General features: G+C 41.7%; 1 protein-coding gene across 3 annotated transcripts in view; it reads right to left on the reverse strand.

Annotated features, from left to right (window-relative positions):
• WDR36 (WD repeat domain 36) overlaps positions 1-16,265 on the reverse strand; it is a 30,426-nt gene extending 14,161 nt beyond the window's left edge. The window contains exons 1-14 of one of the 3 annotated variants that reach the window (XM_086866908.1): positions 16,197-16,265; positions 15,538-15,916; positions 13,564-13,591; positions 10,648-10,748; positions 10,038-10,155; positions 9,060-9,192; positions 8,106-8,160; positions 7,388-7,520; positions 6,275-6,450; positions 5,661-5,781; positions 4,155-4,220; positions 3,168-3,251; positions 1,609-1,763; positions 335-449 (exon numbers count right to left, since the gene is read on the reverse strand). In XM_086866908.1, coding sequence (XP_086723034.1) covers positions 335-449; positions 1,609-1,763; positions 3,168-3,251; positions 4,155-4,220; positions 5,661-5,781; positions 6,275-6,450; positions 7,388-7,520; positions 8,106-8,160; positions 9,060-9,192; positions 10,038-10,155; positions 10,648-10,704 — 1,213 coding nt within the window. In that variant the 5' untranslated portion in view covers positions 10,705-10,748; positions 13,564-13,591; positions 15,538-15,916; positions 16,197-16,265. Of the gene's footprint in view, positions 1-334; positions 450-1,608; positions 1,764-3,167; positions 3,252-4,154; positions 4,221-5,660; positions 5,782-6,274; positions 6,451-7,387; positions 7,521-8,105; positions 8,161-9,059; positions 9,193-10,037; positions 10,156-10,647; positions 10,749-13,563; positions 13,592-14,821; positions 15,050-15,537; positions 15,976-16,196 lie in introns of those variants that run through there. The other 2 variants (XM_023943647.2, XM_023943646.2) reach the window with 2 other exon arrangements.
• Positions 16,266-17,043: the final 778 nt, after the last annotated feature.

The following is a 17,043-nucleotide window of genomic DNA, read 5'->3' on the forward strand; positions in this document are numbered from 1 at the left end:
CTATAAAACAAGAAGCTAAGTCCTGGAAATCTGACTATCTCAAAACCATTGGAGGCCAGAGCACCTCATTTCAGTGCTAACCATTCTGCTAACTGACAAATTTGTGTTAAATAAAATCAAGGATATGCTAACATCAGAGCTGTTACAATTATCAAGGATCCTCTCCTTTAAGTCAAGTTTCTGACTGCAAGATAGGACAGTGCAACATAATCAGAAAAACTGAAATGCATCCCAAATTCAACTCAGAACCCATGTTAAAGATTGGTGGTGACAGAGCAGCAGGTGACTGCTGCTCTGTTCAGTGTCCATATTTTGGAAGTTTAGGAGTTCTTACCTGTTTCCTCACCATAACGCCCTCTGTGAATGCCAGACTGCATGTTATACACATCTACCTGTCCAGTTGACATCCCAATTACAGCAAAGTTACCACATGATGTAATGTCAACTGCCTTTCAAGGGAATAAAAAAAAAAACAAACAACTAATCAACAAAACAAAGTACCTATGAAAACCATTTTTTAAGTGTCCATTAATGAGCAAAGTTGTTATAAGGTACACAGCATACTGGGAATATGAAACACTAACATTTGTTTTGAGGAAACCTGCACAGAGCAAACAACTTATATCTCAAGAAAGGAGAGGGAGAAGGTCTTAAAATGAGCAAGGAGTTAGCATGTAATAAAAATGGCAATGCATGGTTATGAAAGATAATGAAATCCTAGCTTAGTGACATCCATCAAAAGCCATAGGTAATAATAGCACTGTAAATTAAACAATAAAGATACCCACAAATTCAGTCCTTAATTAGTTACATTTAGAGTGTAAGCATGGCAATTGCATGCCTCTTTCAATGCCCATGATACCAATACCCTCCCAAATTAGGGTGAGATCACAGAGAGTTTAAATAGGAAGAAACAATGGTGTAGATGACTTTGGAAAGATACGGTCCAAAGAATCTAGTAGTCAGAAGAAAACTTTTGGGCTGTAAATTGGGTACATACAATTTAATTTACCTAACACCTAACTACTAAGCATATTGTCAAAAACCATTGTAAGACACAGGAGTTGCATGAAGCCCTAGCAAATGAGGTGTACCACAGTAATTCCTCCTTTTAAAACCTGGTAAACCTCAGCAAGCATTTGTATCTCCACTGCTGCGTGTTTGACACAGTGGCATTGTGTCCACCTCTTTTGTAAAGGATTTTTGAGGTAGTATCAATTCTTGCCATTTGGAAATACTCTCCCTTGTATTGCCAAAAAAAAGCCCAGAGTCTTCAGCAATCTCCACTCTCAGAGTAAGTTAATTATCACAGGCATACAGACAACTCTACATTGCTGTGAGAGGCTAAAAGTAAACACCAACCACCTCTCTCAGCCAGAAAGTTAGTGCACTTAACTTGAATATTTAGGGAAAAAGAAAAAATTTTCCTAAGACCATAAGGATGACAAACCAGCTCACTGGACACACTGAGCCGGCAGAAAGCACTCTGCAAGCAACTAAAATAAATCTACACCATGCTTTTTCCTTCTAAGCATTATTTCTGTACCCACAGGAACAAAAATAGCACACAGTGTGAATCTGAAGAAATCTTGCCCTGAATAAACTTACTGTTGCATATATGTCAACAGGTTTGTGTTTGCTAAATTCTTCTGGCCTCAGTTTGTGAGCTCCCATGGAGGTTTTCTGATAGTTCCAGGTTGTACAGGTTATATACCCTTGATGGCAGGCAACAATACCATCCCAGTCACTCTGATGTGCCACTTCTGCAAGGTAACAGAGTCTTCTTAGAAACAGTAATCCTAAAGTCAAACTTGAGCTCTCCTGATATTTTACAGTACTTTGAGACAGAACAGTTTGTATTTACTGTACTTGTTGCACACTCAAAAGCTACCACTCAAAAAAAACTGCTGGGCAAACAGTTGTTCATAGTTTAACTAAAATAATAACAACAAAACCTCAAGCACTGTTTTAAACAATACACTTCGTGTCTTTGCATATTTTAGCTTCTGCATAAAAATGCATATTTCAATGTAAATGTTTTAAACTGATTCAAATGGTTCAGACTGCTCAATCTGTACACATTTTCACCTGAGTGTCTTTAACTTTTTCTTCAGCTGTTCAAGCAGCAGAAGCCATCAGACAAAGTTAGGTTTAAGAGCTATTCTGGTTCATACAGCAAAATACTTCTTTTGCATTTCCAGGAAAATTGTTTACCAAAAGCTCAGCACCAAAACTTTGTAGTCAAATATGATATATGGGGATCTAAATAATGAGTGAGTTTGGTTTTTTTTTCTGGAAATTAAAAAAGATTGAGAGCTTGAAACTGGATGTTTCTAGAATTTCAAAGACTAAAGATACAAAGTGTTTCACTTAACCAAAGAAAGAGAAAGAAAAAACAACTCTAGAATATACTTAAATGAGTGGATGTTTTATGTCTTCAAACACCAGCAGCTCTAGCAGTAATTTTAAAATTAATTCATTTTAAATATAAATTTTAAAAATATACACATATGCTTGCAACTAGTATGTACAGGCAGTCTGCATCATGGAAGTCAAATTACACAAAACTGTAAATCCAGATCTTTTAACGTAGGAAACAATAAATCATCCTCAGAAGAGAAAATAGTTACATTTTTGACAAAACAGATTTCAAGTCTGAAAAGGGGGTCATTAATTTAAAGAAGTACATTTTGATGAAGCAAAAATAACTGTAACTCTGCTTAAAGAAGTTAGAGTCATTATTTTCTTACTGAATGACAAATGAACGCATACTTGAAATTCAGCTTTAAAAAGTGACTCAAATAAGTGTACTGAGGACTCCAAATCAACTATAACTAAGATTTCCTCAGCTGACAAAGATCTTCAACCTCCAACTAGCTGCTGGTTCTCCAGCCTGGAATAATATGTACATCTGCAGATTCTGGCTCTCGTGCAGGAGATTTTCAAGCCAAGAGCCAGATAAGGATGTTTTAATATAAAATCCTCTTTTTGAAATATTGGAACAGTTTACCAACTCAAATGGAATTTTAAACTGTCACTCAGAAGCTCATGAAATGCCACGGAATAATCTAGACATAGCATGTGCTTCCAAAACAATAGTGTTCTGAGGGTTCAAAAATGAAAGGAACACATGAAGATGAAGTATTCCTATGTCAAAGACCACTTACCTGAAGCAAAGGCTGTAATTGGTGGAAGTGCCATCGTATCCAGCTTAAGGCCTTTCTTTTTTGATTTCTTTTTATTAATTGAACCTTAAAAATAGACATTAAAAGTCTCAGTCTCATTGCCAGAACTGAAAATAATGGTTTAAAAAGGACCATTAATAAAGTGCAAAGCTCCTTTTAAATTTAGGAACGTTTGGCTTAAATAAACACATCACTGTTGTATAGGTTTGTAGAGATAAGAACATTAATGAAGTGTCTGTCAAAATTCATGCAATGCTGAGCAAAACACCAGACTTTTACATTCACAGCTGTGAATTCACTACTCAATCTACTTGTTCCAAGACCCTGTGCTGAAATTCTGAGGCAGATTCACAGCTAAAAACATGGTCCTATAGACATGACTATATAAACCAATAAATAGCACCCAGCCCTTTCAATAACCAAAGAATCTTGAATTTCAAATTTATGCCCAAATTAATTTTCATGCATCTTTTCTAACAGGTCCAAATACATATATAACAACACAGACAGACACGTAAAACTAAGGCTTATTTCAGTCTTTCTGATCCTCACTCTCCCAAATGGTTCCTTAACCATGGCATGACATGCAAGATGTGTTTAAGCCAAACTCTACATCAAAGGAACACAAGCCAAGAAATATGAATTGGCCAACAGTCAATTGAACAGAATGGAAATAGGGCAAAAGTTGCAGTTATATATGCTGAAATGTCAGCCACTGCTTTACACATTTTTAATACAAAAATCATGCATAGTGTTTCCCACAGAGAAGTAACATACCCTGCCAGGATCAGAAATCACTTTTTTAATCTGAGAGTACCATTACTGCAGGAAGGATTGAGTTTTCAGAGTAACTGAGGTGATCAGCTTTTACAGAACAACTGAAGTGAAAATAAGGCCTGTCAAATGTTTACATAAATACTTTTTGGGACTTCTTTTCACCCATGTTTGTACTTTGACTGAAATACTTACCACGTCCTAGGCTTTTATTGAACTTTTCATGCACTGTTGAAAAAGACTGTAATGTTCCATCTTGACCTAAGAAAGCATTAGCACAGAACAGTGAAGGGCAAAAATCAACTTTACTCATAAGCTATTTCAGTAAGAAAAGCAAAAGTAGTAAGCAACTTCAAACACTATAATCAGGTTCAATCACTAAAAATTCTGGTCCAAGAATAAATACACATCCACTCTAAGTAGCACAACTAATGGAGCCTACCCAATTTTCTATGGCCTACATCCCATTCCCACCACGCTGCCCCACACATGATCAGAATGACCCCTCTTCACAGACATCTTTTCCATGTTCAATTCTTCTGACTCTGTAATGTCTGATTTATAACATAATGTAATGAACTATTAATCAAATTTTATGAAGTTAATTATGAATTTCCTTAGAAGAGGAGATGCCTCTTCTAAGGAAACTAGTAGCCCATGAAAGGCAACCCTAATTCATATCTGATGCACAAAGTTCTAGCACTGTTTCAGAAAGGAGTGTAGAGAGTTAGCCTCCCCTCTACATTGCAGATACGTCAGGTATCAAAGGTTAAGACCCTTTCCATTGTCAAGGTTGCCTCTGTGGCCTCTCCACTGTAAAAGCAAATGTGAAGATTCATTAAGCAACACTTGACTGATACCACTGATACTGTGGTTTGTCTGGTGTGGTCTGAAATACTGACAAGAACTCATTACATGAATGCAAGTCATTAGCTGGATGACCAGCAAGACATTTTAGTACAGGGAGTATAATGTTTTCAGAAGTAGCCCATATAGACAATTACTTAAGAGTAATTAAGAGACTAGGCAGCGAGTCTCTATCACCCCATCACCTAAGTGGTCTGGGATAACACATGCTCTAATCTAGCACTTCCCTCTCCTAAGGGGCATTTTAGATAAGCTAGCTCCTAAGGAAGGATAGTCACTTACGCGTTTTTACACTTTTAGATTAATATATCAGTAAAAAGCAACCTTGAAAATATATATTACAAATACAAGTAAGCTGTAATAAATTACAAAGACAGTGCAAGCCACAAAGCTTGATCAAGCTACTGGAAAAAGTAGTTACTAACTGCATTATGCTACTTATTTTTCTCCTGCCACAACCACATTTCCCAAGTTGTTACAGATTTCATTCTGACCAACTAACACTTGCTCAGAAGATAACAAAACTATTTTCATTAATCAAATATATAAATACAGATAATAGCAGCTCCTTTGATACTCTTCTTTTAAGTATTCTTCAGCTGATATTCTTCTAGGTAAACACACATTTCCCACTAGAGTAGGAAAACTACAGTGAAACACTTTGTTACAGTAATAAATTACCCCATTTATGTTAACTACTTACTATGTTTCATAAATACATTATACAACACTTGAAATTTAATCTAGCATATTAATAAAATAAAGACACTTGGCTCTGGCATGTTTTCTTTATCACAGCAAGAAATCAGACTGAAAAAGAACGGAGACTCTTACCTGCACTAAGAATTTGCTCTCCATTTTGCCCATGATATCTGATTTTTGTTGGCGGCGCACTGTGTCCCATTCGGCTTCTCAATACTCGACCTGTACCACCAGGTCCATCAAAAATCCAAACCTGCACCCCAAAACAAGCAGAAAAACCAGGCTGATAAACATTTTCCCAATAATTGCACCTCTTGTCAGTGGAACATGTTTATCTGGGAGCTGGTGCAGCCCACTTCACACACTGGCTTTCATCCTTAACCCTAAAACTTCAGAAGTTTCCATCACATCACCTGATTTATTTCCTGCTTCTCATTCTGCCCCTCCACCAAAGCCTAATGGCATCAGAGGACATGTAGCACAAGAGACTTTTATCAACAGCAACTGCTTGTGATCCAAAACATTATCAAAATGGAACAAGATTTAAAAGAATACTGGGATAAAAAGTGTGGTTTCTGGAAAAGTAGATCCAAAGCTTTGTTCTTCAAGGGTACTACAAAGCAGTAAATGAAGCAAAGACAGCACAGCAGTAGATCTTTAAACTACAGTCCTCTACAGTCCAACTGAGACAAGCAACTTGAATTTTGTTGTATTGGTTTCAGAGAGCAGCAGTGAATGGAACTCACCCGTAGAGCATTATCAGCACCATTAGTAATAAGAAGTGGCTCCCCAGGGACAAATGTCATGCCAGCTATTGCTGTGGAATGGGCATCTTGCATCTGACACATCAGTTTCTTCTCCTCTAGATCCCACAAAGCAATGTGTCCAACTGGGCTACCAGCTGCCATTACTGGGTGTCCATCTGCTCAAAAAAAAAATTCAAAAGGTTTGCTTATTGACATTTAATTCATCCCCACATCTTAAAACTGATGCTATAAAAAGTCTATAATCACAAGGAAAAATAAATCTCAAGTTGATGGTAGAAATAATTAGGTTTTAACAGAAATATTGTACCATGTCAATCAGAAAAGAAACAAAAGTCACTGATAATAAAAATAGGACTTTCTCTTATCAGGTAACAATAAAATCTCTAAATCCAGCAATCAGAACTAGAGGTTTTGCTTGAAAATGCAATAGATATTGGCACAAAAAGGCTCTCCTACTTCTCACAAGTCTTTTCACAATTTTCTCCAGTAGTATTCTTTCTCAACAGGGTGTGAACTCAATCTATATTCTGTTAAGATTTTCAAGATTATTCAAATGAGAGATTAGATTCAGTATCAATAGCTCTGCAGGCAGGATCAACATTGAACTAACTAGCTTTAATAACTAGGACATGTTTGTTAGACAAGAAAAAGCTGTGAATATAAGTTGAGATTCCCCCTTAACACCCATTCAGTATTCACCCAACTATTAACATTCCAACATTATCTGGGGGGGACAGACACTGCTGAGAATAAGTCTGGACACTAAAGCAAGAGGTACTGAATTCAACACTTCTGACAATTGTGTTTTGTGTTAGCTCTTGGCACACTGTAAACAAACTTTTCAAGTATGCTGTATGTCACTTCCTATGCACTATGAACACAAGAAAATGCTATAAAACAGCTACCATGATGAAAATGCATGAGCTCCCTTACTTATTGCTATCTCTCCTTGATTTCCTTCAGCCTTCGAAAACTAAAACTCTCAGCACAAATTTGATTCTGAAATGTTTTATCACAAACTATTTTCTTCTGTTCCACTTAGTTATGTTAGTGCTTTCATACATATTTCTACTAAAAAATACTAGGACTTACCTGTACGAAAAGATATTGCTGTGATGGGACCCCAGTCCTGCTGAAACTTCATCAGAGTTTCATCAAACTTAATATTATGTACTATGATATGACCAGATACAAGGCCAACAGCAACAACATCCACTGCTGGAGCCTGCAAGAAAAAATTCTGTTTCCAGAAGCTGGAACTCCTTTGAAAAGCAGATCACTTAAAGTGTCCAGTAGCTTTGGAAGACCATTACACACCATGCCACACTACCCCACATATTTACAAGTTTTATCCTGCACAACTGCTGACTATTTTCACAGCTGTCATCAATGCTACCAAGAAGTTTTAACTTACTTTTATATCTAAAAAAAAAAAGTAGCAAATACCATTACAAAATCTTTTACTGCATCAACAAAATCTGTATTTTATCAAACTCTGAAACAAAACAAATCTGGCAAAAAGCTACCAGTGTAATGGACATTCATTATACTCATGCATCTTGAAAACTGTGAATTCATGACATCATTCAGTGAAGACTATAGATGTGATGAACACAAAACAAGTAAGATGCTAAATGCAACAGAACTAGGAATAGAGGAAGAGCAGATAATAAACTTTCAGTCATGAGAGGGTTACTACAATGACCTGAGAGAATACACACCACCTTTACTGCTGGCATTTTAAACTACAATATTTTGTCTGCTGTTCTTGACCAGTTACATATGAAAATAAAAATATAAAAATACTAACTTGTTCAAGAGTTGTGACTGCTAAACCCCATCCTGGAAACGAGTACAAGAGTTTGCTGTAAAACAAATATAAAAACCCATAAATTAACTAACCCTTGGGGATTTTCCATGCCACAATGGATGTTTTATATGTACTTATACAGAAAAGTGTATCAGCTTTCTGTTCTTATAGGTCAGAAAAAAGGAAAAATAAAGCCTGTGATACTAAGAAGTAAGGTTAAAAATGAAACTTATGACTAAATTTTATTGAAAAAGCTAGTGTTGTGCTTTAATACCACAACGACGACATGACTACATGCCATGAATATATGAAATAAAAGAAACACCAGTTATATCATGGAAAACTGAGTTAGGAGAACACAACACTGATTTATGCAAGCTGACTTAACACATATTTGCAGTATGAACATTAACACGCAGTGAAGCTCACTGTACCTGTAACTTTCATGACTGAGAAAAACAGCTGCTCGTGGCAGGAATGAAATACTGACACGGTGGATGATGCCATCCATTCTGGGACATGCTCAGAGATAACTGCATGTCCACACATCTCTCATCTGAGTCGAAGGCTCAAGTGCTAGTAATTACCTCCACTCCACCTGCCAGCACTTCCTTGAACCCACAATAACCAAAAAAAGTTTGGAAGGTGGGAAGCAGGAGGCCTGAACATGCTTCTACTATTATTTCGATAGCTTTCTGGGAAAGCTTTGTGATTCCAAGAAATTTAAAAAAAAAAATAATTCCTGAACAACCCCTGACATTTTGTAAGGAGAGTAAACAACACGCAACCTGAAAGGCATCAACATTCAGGGAGCAGCAGCATTCTTTATTCCTGGAGATATACCAACTGAAAACCTGTGCCAATACTCGGTAAAATATTCCAAACTTAACAGTATCATTTGCTGCCTATCAAACATGATAACATGAAGTGTAGCCAAAGTGTCAAGAATCTTACTTGGATCTTATATTCCATAGCTGCAAGGTTCCTTGTTCGCTCCCAAGGAGAATTTTATTCAGATAGGTGCTGGGATGCAGAAGTGCAGAAACTGCAAAAGTGGCTTTGTCAAAATCTATTCGAAGATACTCTTCTGCAAAATCAGTAAGAAACAGTGTTAGTGTTGCTATCCCTACTACTCTGCAGGCTTGTCAAATGAAAAGCAGGATAGATCTTTAACTCTTCAAATCCTGTTTCTTACATTAAAGGATCAGCTAACATGTAACAGAAGAGGATAAACTGCTTTACACTGTAACATCTGTTGGCTCAAAGGTTTATTTTGTTCTCTATAAGTCTACACTTCAACAATACTGGCAATACCACAGTGATTTGTATCTGAGGGATTCCTGCTCCTGCCTGAGCAAAACACCTCATCTGATTAGCATTCCTTTTGTTTGTTATAGCAACTCCAAATCTCCAAAGCCTGGTTACAGACACTTCTGACAACCAGCCCGCAGAGAATAACCCATGTCACGCAAATGAATGCTTTCTAAAGAAAAATGTTTGGCCCACTGATGCACAATTTCACAAAGCACTTGACAACAGCCTGAGAAGATGCTGACACAAACAAGAAGAATATTTATTATAATTTAGTCATACCCAGTCTGGTAAATATCAAGGAATTACAGGAATTCAGAAATAATGCCAAAGCTGCTCTATCACAGCCTTTACACGAAAATGAAACACTAAAATATAATTTTCATATAACCATTTTCTCTTTTACATCTACACAGAAGCTTACTGGGTCTCAGCACATGGTACAGTATCCATTCATGAAACATTACTGCAGGATTAGAATTATTAAGATACTAGAATAGATTTTCCTTTTCAAGAACAAACTACTTCTGAACATGTGCATTTGGGAAAAAACCCTTCTTAAACTACTGGCTGTCAAACAGTGTTACCCTATAAAGCAGCAACAAAAATTAAATCTCTCACCTTCTGACTGTATATTCCAAACAATAAGAACATTATCAACATCCACAGAGATGACATGATCACCGAAAGGCTGTAGAAGGTGTATCCTTGCCTTGTGGCCTTCATAGGTATGAACCACCTACAATTTCAAAGTAGAAATGCTTTCAGTAAGCTGTTAAGGCAGAATATCATGTTAACATAATACTTAAGTAAAGCTAATGGATGTCAGCAGCAAATTCAATACAAATTCATGGAAAGGCCACACAACTTGAAGTGCAAGACAAATAATTGTATCTGATATTTAAAACTGTTTGCAAAAAATATGCTACCTAATTATTTTTAATTTTTTACTTTCAATTAATTCAGCTTATGTGAATTGATGTTTTTTAAAAATCTTTAAACAGATACTTAATTATTGTAATTAATATGCAAAACACAGTTCAGCATTATGGAATTTGCTCTCACATTCTCCCAGTTTAAGCTTTTTACTCCTTATTCTGCAATTTGTTTCCCTAAAACTGAAGGTACCAAACAGCTACGGAAATAGATACTTGTAGAAAATTGACAGCCTTGATACCACAAACTACACAACTGTTTTGTACCGCTGAGTAAGAAGTAAATTAATAGATACCTCTTTGTTCCTGGCAAAAGCTTGGAGAACATTGTCATATGAAGCAAATATTAACATGCGATCTGCTGCCAAACATGTGATGTCTTGGGGCAAAGTATTACCTGTTGATCAAACAAAAGGAAAGTTAAACAAGTTTCAGGCTCCTAGCAAGAGAGAAAGCTTGATAGCATATTTCTTCAGCATGGTGACCCACAAAGAAATGCCTCTGGTCAAACATGTTGAATTTTACAGAAATGAACACATTTCAAAATAACACAAATATTACTACAAAACATTATGCCAGTACCAACATCATAAGTAACATAAGATAGGTAGATCACCAGGTTGTTCTTTTGAAAAACACATAATAATAAATTAGTGAACAAGTACAGTACATGTTAGCTTTGTGGGGACTGGTATCATAGATGATAAATCAAAGTCTCAGCATTAGCAATGCTTACTAGGTTATTATTCTGCAGGCCTGGGAGTAGGAGACCCACTCCTGCACCTATGTCCTGATCACACTGAGAATTTAATGCTCTAAGAATACATCTCATTCCCTACCTCATGACTGGTTCAGAAAGAGTATATAATGTCAGGGTATTTACTTCACTAGCCCAAAAGGTAAAAGAGTCAAAGTTCTAGACCATACTGAGAAATTGCTAGTGTGGTCTCAAATGGGAAAACAGGAAAAAAAATACTATAGGGAATAATACTCTCAATTCATGGAAATATAAAAATGTAAATTACAGCACTTTACTCTTCTGCAGAGAAACACCAAGTGCAAATTCACGGTGGGAGTGAACTTATGTAGATACAAACTAGCATTGTCACAACACACAGCAGCCTTTCACACAAAGGTGCTTTGTACTGTGAATTATTAGCAGGCACAAAGAGAACTGCAGCCTCTGCTGTACTGCAGCAAAGCTTCAAAAGAAGGGACTGAAATAAGAAAACAAAAGAAGGTTTCGGTCTATGAGGTTTCATTTGTCTGAATACATCTTCCCACAGCACCTCTGAAGTGACTCAAGCTTACAACCAGGTTACAGATACCTGGTATTCCACAGGAGCTGTATGCAAGGCTGCTTAGGCTAAGTTTTAGGCAGACCCAAATTAAAAAGTTCAGAGCACCAACTATGTAACGTCAGCAAACCAACAGCACCATAAAAGAGAGGCACAGCATTCATTTTTTTTCAATCACAGTTTTGTATGTCTATTCTCAATTTCTCAAAAAGCTTAGATGATTACATGGGTAAGATGATGTAGCCCACTCCAGAACAGAATATGCAATGTTTTTATAATTTTGCAAGATGAAAACAAAGTTAATATGTTTATGGCTTTAAAAATACATAGCTGATAATCTAAATCCAGTCCTGGTTGACTTATTCTCAAGCTTACAGTAAGCTCTGTTAGTAAAATATATTTTATACATGACTCCTCTGTAAAATTTTTCTAGTACACAGAAGTATAGCCTTGACTTTCCCAGATAGGGTGCATCCCTCTGAATTATCTAAGTGTCAAGTGAAAGGGACCTTTGGAAATCAACTGGCTCAACATCCCACCAGCTCTTCACAAAGTTTATCATCAGTACCAGACTGGGTTAGCTGCAGCTGAGTCTTGAACACTTCTGGGGAAGGAGTTTTGCTCAGGTCTACACTGTACCACAGTCACCTCTTAGGACCATTTTTCCTACCCTCCACTGTGACCCTCTCAAGCTGCAATCTGTGAGTGCTGCCCCTAGCTGCTCTGTCTACCTCTACCACCATCAGCACAAATCTGGTCCCACCATCCAACTGCCCCTCAGGAACAGGCTGCCTCTGGGCCACCCTGTATCTTGCCCTTCTTAGCACTAAGCAGATCTAGTTACTCCAATGTCTCTTCCTACTGCTTGCTGTAGGCCCCAACACTCTCTGGCTCCTCACCATGCCTCCTGCAGGAGAAAAGGGAGCTGTGGAAGGGACAGAACCACACTAATAGGTCAGTCCAGGCACAGACACCTGCACCTCAGCAGTGTGAGGTGCAGGAGAAGAACAGTTTTGCCTGATCTGCTGAATGCATTCCTAATGAGGCTCGATACACAGCCTGCCTTACTCAGTTACCATGGTTCTGGTCCACATTCAGCCTGGCACCAGCACAGCCCCAGCTTCTTTCCAGCAGGATGCCATGAAGCCAGTCAGTTCCCAGCTTGCTCTGTCCCAGGTACAGCAGGGTTCTGCACTCATCCTCGCTGAATCTGGCAAGGATCCTGTTGGCCCAGACTTCATGTTTTGCAACAGCTGCCTGGACTAAAACTCTGCCACTCTGGGTGTCAGCTACTCCTCCTAAAACAGCATCCTCTGCAAGCTTATCCCAGGAGTGCGCACTGCCTCGTCACCCAGGCTGCTGGTGATGGCGCTGAAGAACATGGGCCCTGCTGCTGACACCCAGAGTGTTTTGGTTTGCCACCAAAGATCAAGTGAATGTCAAGACACCAATTCATATCCTTTGTATCCACAAAGTACAACCAATGCCGAACACTCCCTGAAGGCATCTGCATCTATTTTCTTCATGTAATTATTTTCCTCCTGTAACAGTCCTCTAATAATCACAAAAACAGCAACCAAACAGGGATCTGAAAGCAATTCAATAAATTAATAATTAAGCTTTATTCACTGTGCAGCCCTTATGGCTTAGAGGTGTTTTTGGAAGAACAAGACGGTAAGAACAGAAGGTTCAAAATGTATGTCTCTAAGAAAACTAAATTCAGTTTCAACAGCAGTCTTATTTTCAAATTGCTATTTTAGATTTTTGAAACTCCTTTTAATATATTTCAGTGTAAATATTAGTAAGTACAATTTACTTTCTTGTTTTTGAGTTGAAAATGAAGTGCAGATGTAAGACCTGTTTAAAAAAAATCCCCAACACAATAAGAGAAATTAACAATTTGTGAATACTTACTCACAGCAACAATACCAAGCTTCTTCACCTGCAATGACAACGTTAAAACAGCATTTTTACTGATACGTTGCACTGAATTCAATATAAACAGAAATTAAAAATTCTAGGAATTAACCTAGATCAGACAATAAATTTGATACCTCATAAACCAGAAAAATCATTCATCCTAGTTTAGAACGCTGTCTACTGAAAAACACACAGACAACAGCTCAAAAGGAATGGGACAATGCATTTCCCAAAAGACAAACTACTCACCAACAGTATGTTGTGCTTCCTGATTTTACCCTAATGCACAGGAAACTGAGGACATATTAAGACACCCTCAGGAACCTGGATACCTTAGTTTCCACTTGATCTCTGCTTCTACCTTATTTTCACTACAACCACACTGTATTCTAGTTCTGTCTCTGTTCACAGAGAGTTTGGTTTAGTCGCAAAGATCGGCATCTCTGCCCGGTGCCGATCACTGCTCTCCTTCAAAGGCTGTGAAGAAGAGTGGCGGGAGTGAACGCTAAAAGGCGCCGCAGAAGATCACAGAGGATCCCTGATGTCTGCGCTCGGGTGTTCACCACAGTCAGCTCAATTCTCTGTACTGTATCTTATACAGTGAAAATGCTTTGACTGAGCCCAGGGAAGTCCCGGAGTCTCTCTCTTTTGAGGCATTCCAAACCCACGCAGACTCGTTCCTTTGTAACCTGCTCTAGGTGACCCGGCCTTAGCAGGGGGGTTGGTCTGGGTGATCTCCCTCCCGACCTGAGGGGGGTTTATGATTCTACACAGCAAAAAACGAGTCCGTATCACAGGCTTTTATCTTGCTGAACTCAACTGTGCTCATCCCTTTTCACACAAGAGTTTTATCAGGATCTGACCGCCCCCCGCCCCTAAAACGTCACCCTCAAACGCTAAACCAGAGCGGGTGAGCTCTGATTTATCTTGTAGCGAAGGCAAAGCTTCAGCACCCGGGCGCTCCCGAAGGATGAGCTGTGTGACATCGGCTAATGCTGCTCACAAGGCTGAATTAGCCCATTCCCGGCCTCTTTAGCCGGCGACCTCCCTTTTTCCCTTTTTCGCTCCCTCCCTCACCGCGGCTGCGGAGGCGCCGCAGCCCCGCACACGCTCCCGCATCATGACGGCGAGGGCGGGAGGAGGAAGGGAGGAAAAGGCGGATGTCCCCGCACGGCCCCGGCCTCCCCACGGCGGGTCGGAGCGGAAAGGAGCCCAGGACAAAGGAGCGGGGACCGGGACGCCGCGTACTCACATTGTAGGTGTGGACGCTGCTCCCGACGGCGACGGCCAGGTAGAATTGGCGGTGGCGGCCGTGGTAGCGCAGGACGTGCGGGACGTGCCCGCTGAAGCGGCCGAGCACCCGGAACGCGGCGAAGAGACCCGCGCCCTCCCGCGCCATGGCTCCGCACGTGTCCCCGCGCCCGGCCGCGTCCGCCCGCCCTCCCGCCGGAAGCGCCCTTCCGCTTCCGCCGCCAAGCCCCGCCCCGCCGTGAGCCGCCAAAACCGGCCCCCGCCGCCCCGCTCCCCCAGCCCCGTTCCGCCGCCCCGCCGGCCCCGCTCCGCCGCCGCCGCCCCGCGCACGGGCGCGGTGCCGGCCGGGCCCGCAGGGGAGCATCAGCCGCGAACCCTGCCGCAAACATTCCACGCAGCCGCGACTGCGCGGTTTTTTCCCTTTTATTCTTCGTTTTTGTATCCCCTTTTATTCCTTATTTCGTTATCCCCTTTCTCTTGGCAAAGCACTAGGTCCGGTTGCGGGTGGCCCCGCCGCAGAGGCGGCAGAGGAGCGTGAGGGGAGCCCGCCTCCGAGGGCTCATCCCGCGGGATGCCCACGTCGGGAGCCTCTGAACTTCCCGAGGCGTCTGTTTAGAGTTTTTTGTGGTTTGGTGGTAGTGTTGGTTTTGTATGTGAGCTTGGTTGTTTTTTTTTTTTTTTTAATAAATTATGGATATTAAAAAAAAAAATACCAACCCGCAGGATGACTCCGTTGCTATGACTGCACGGCGGACAGTGGAAGTGAAGTCCGGCGGAGGAGGCAAAATGAAAAGCCGCGCCACCCCAAGGCCACTTATGCCAAGTTGTTGTAACTTCTCCACACCGCCATCAGCTCCCGGGCTTTGCTCTTGTCGCACGGGGCCGGGCTTGACGTGCCGGCGGCGCTCCCGGCGCTGTCCCCGGCGCTGTCCCGCTGCGCTGTCTCAGTGCCCGCCTGTGAGGCGCAGAAGCCGGGGCAGTGGTGCTTCAGGACGGACAGGGTGACGCGCCACAGCTCCGGTCGCTCCCCGCATCCCCAGGCCCGCTCCAGGAGGCATTCCAGCAGCCGGCCCGCTCGCTCCACCCGCCTGGAGTCCTGCGACCAGACGGCCACGGTCACGACCCTTAGCTCCGTTTCCCTTCAGCGCCTCCCCACGCATCCTTACAAAGAGGCTGCCCATCCACCGCTTCTCCCCGCTTTCCCTTCTTTTCTCGCCTTCCCTTCCTCCTCATTTTCCTCCCCCTCCTCTCTTTTTCCCTCCTCCCCTCCTCCTCCTCCTTTTCTTTTCTCCCTTTCTTGCTCCCCTCTTCCCTGTTTGTTTTTTTTTAACGGGAATGCCGCCTAGCCGCAGGGAAGTAGGCGCACCGGGGCGAACCTCGGACTGCTGCTTGCCCGCCGGCTCGGAGGGCGCGTCCTCGCAGTTGTGAAAATCGAGCTGTAGCTCCTGGAGGGAAACAACAACAGGGAATGCTCATTAAAACCATGTCACACGGGGTCGCCTTCGCCGGCTGCCAGCCTGCCTCGGGCACCCCGTTATAGACATGCCTCCTGTCTCACCGCCCCGTCGGGGCCTCGCAGGGTGCGGGCGGCTGCGGGAGTCGGGCGGCGGCCGCTGCTGGGCTGCGCTGGGCAGCTGCGGGCTGTGATGCCCGAGCCAGCGGCAGGGCTGCTTTCCGCGAAAAACACTGCCTGGTCTTTGCGCTAAGGGCCGGCTGAGCGTGTGAACCCTCGGCGTAGCTCCTAAACCGCTTATCACCTTTGCGACCGTGACACCATCTTCAGCGCCGGTGAAGCATTATACAAGCGACTTTCAGTCCTACGGGTCTGCAAGGCGCTGGGAAGGGTCGGGTAGAGCTCTGGCAGCGGCCGCCCGGGCTCCTGCTCTCCGTCCCTGCCAGTCCCAGCTTCAGCGAAGTACTTTTTAGGAAGGTCTCCGGAGGAGAGCAGGACGTAACTTCAAGGTCCTGTTTCACAGGTACCGCTTTACTAAACCAGCCAAATCCCGGCTTGTTAACCGAGATTGTCAGAAAGTAGCTGCCGGTGGCCAAGGGTAAAAACGAGGAGGCAGTGCCGTCCCGATAGTTTCCCTCCGATGCCACCAGAGAAAGCACCAACCTCTTGTGTAAAGGTTATGTCTGCATCCAAAACGTTTAGTAGATCCTCTTGTATCTTGCCGTGGTCACAGAGGCTGAAATTGTAGGGGGACCCCCGCGGTAAGGAGG

The sequence above is a fragment of the Cyanistes caeruleus genome, chromosome Z (genome assembly GCF_971803275.1).
Source record: "Cyanistes caeruleus chromosome Z, bCyaCae1.hap1.1, whole genome shotgun sequence".
In the NCBI taxonomy this organism is placed as follows: Eukaryota; Metazoa; Chordata; class Aves; order Passeriformes; family Paridae; genus Cyanistes; species Cyanistes caeruleus.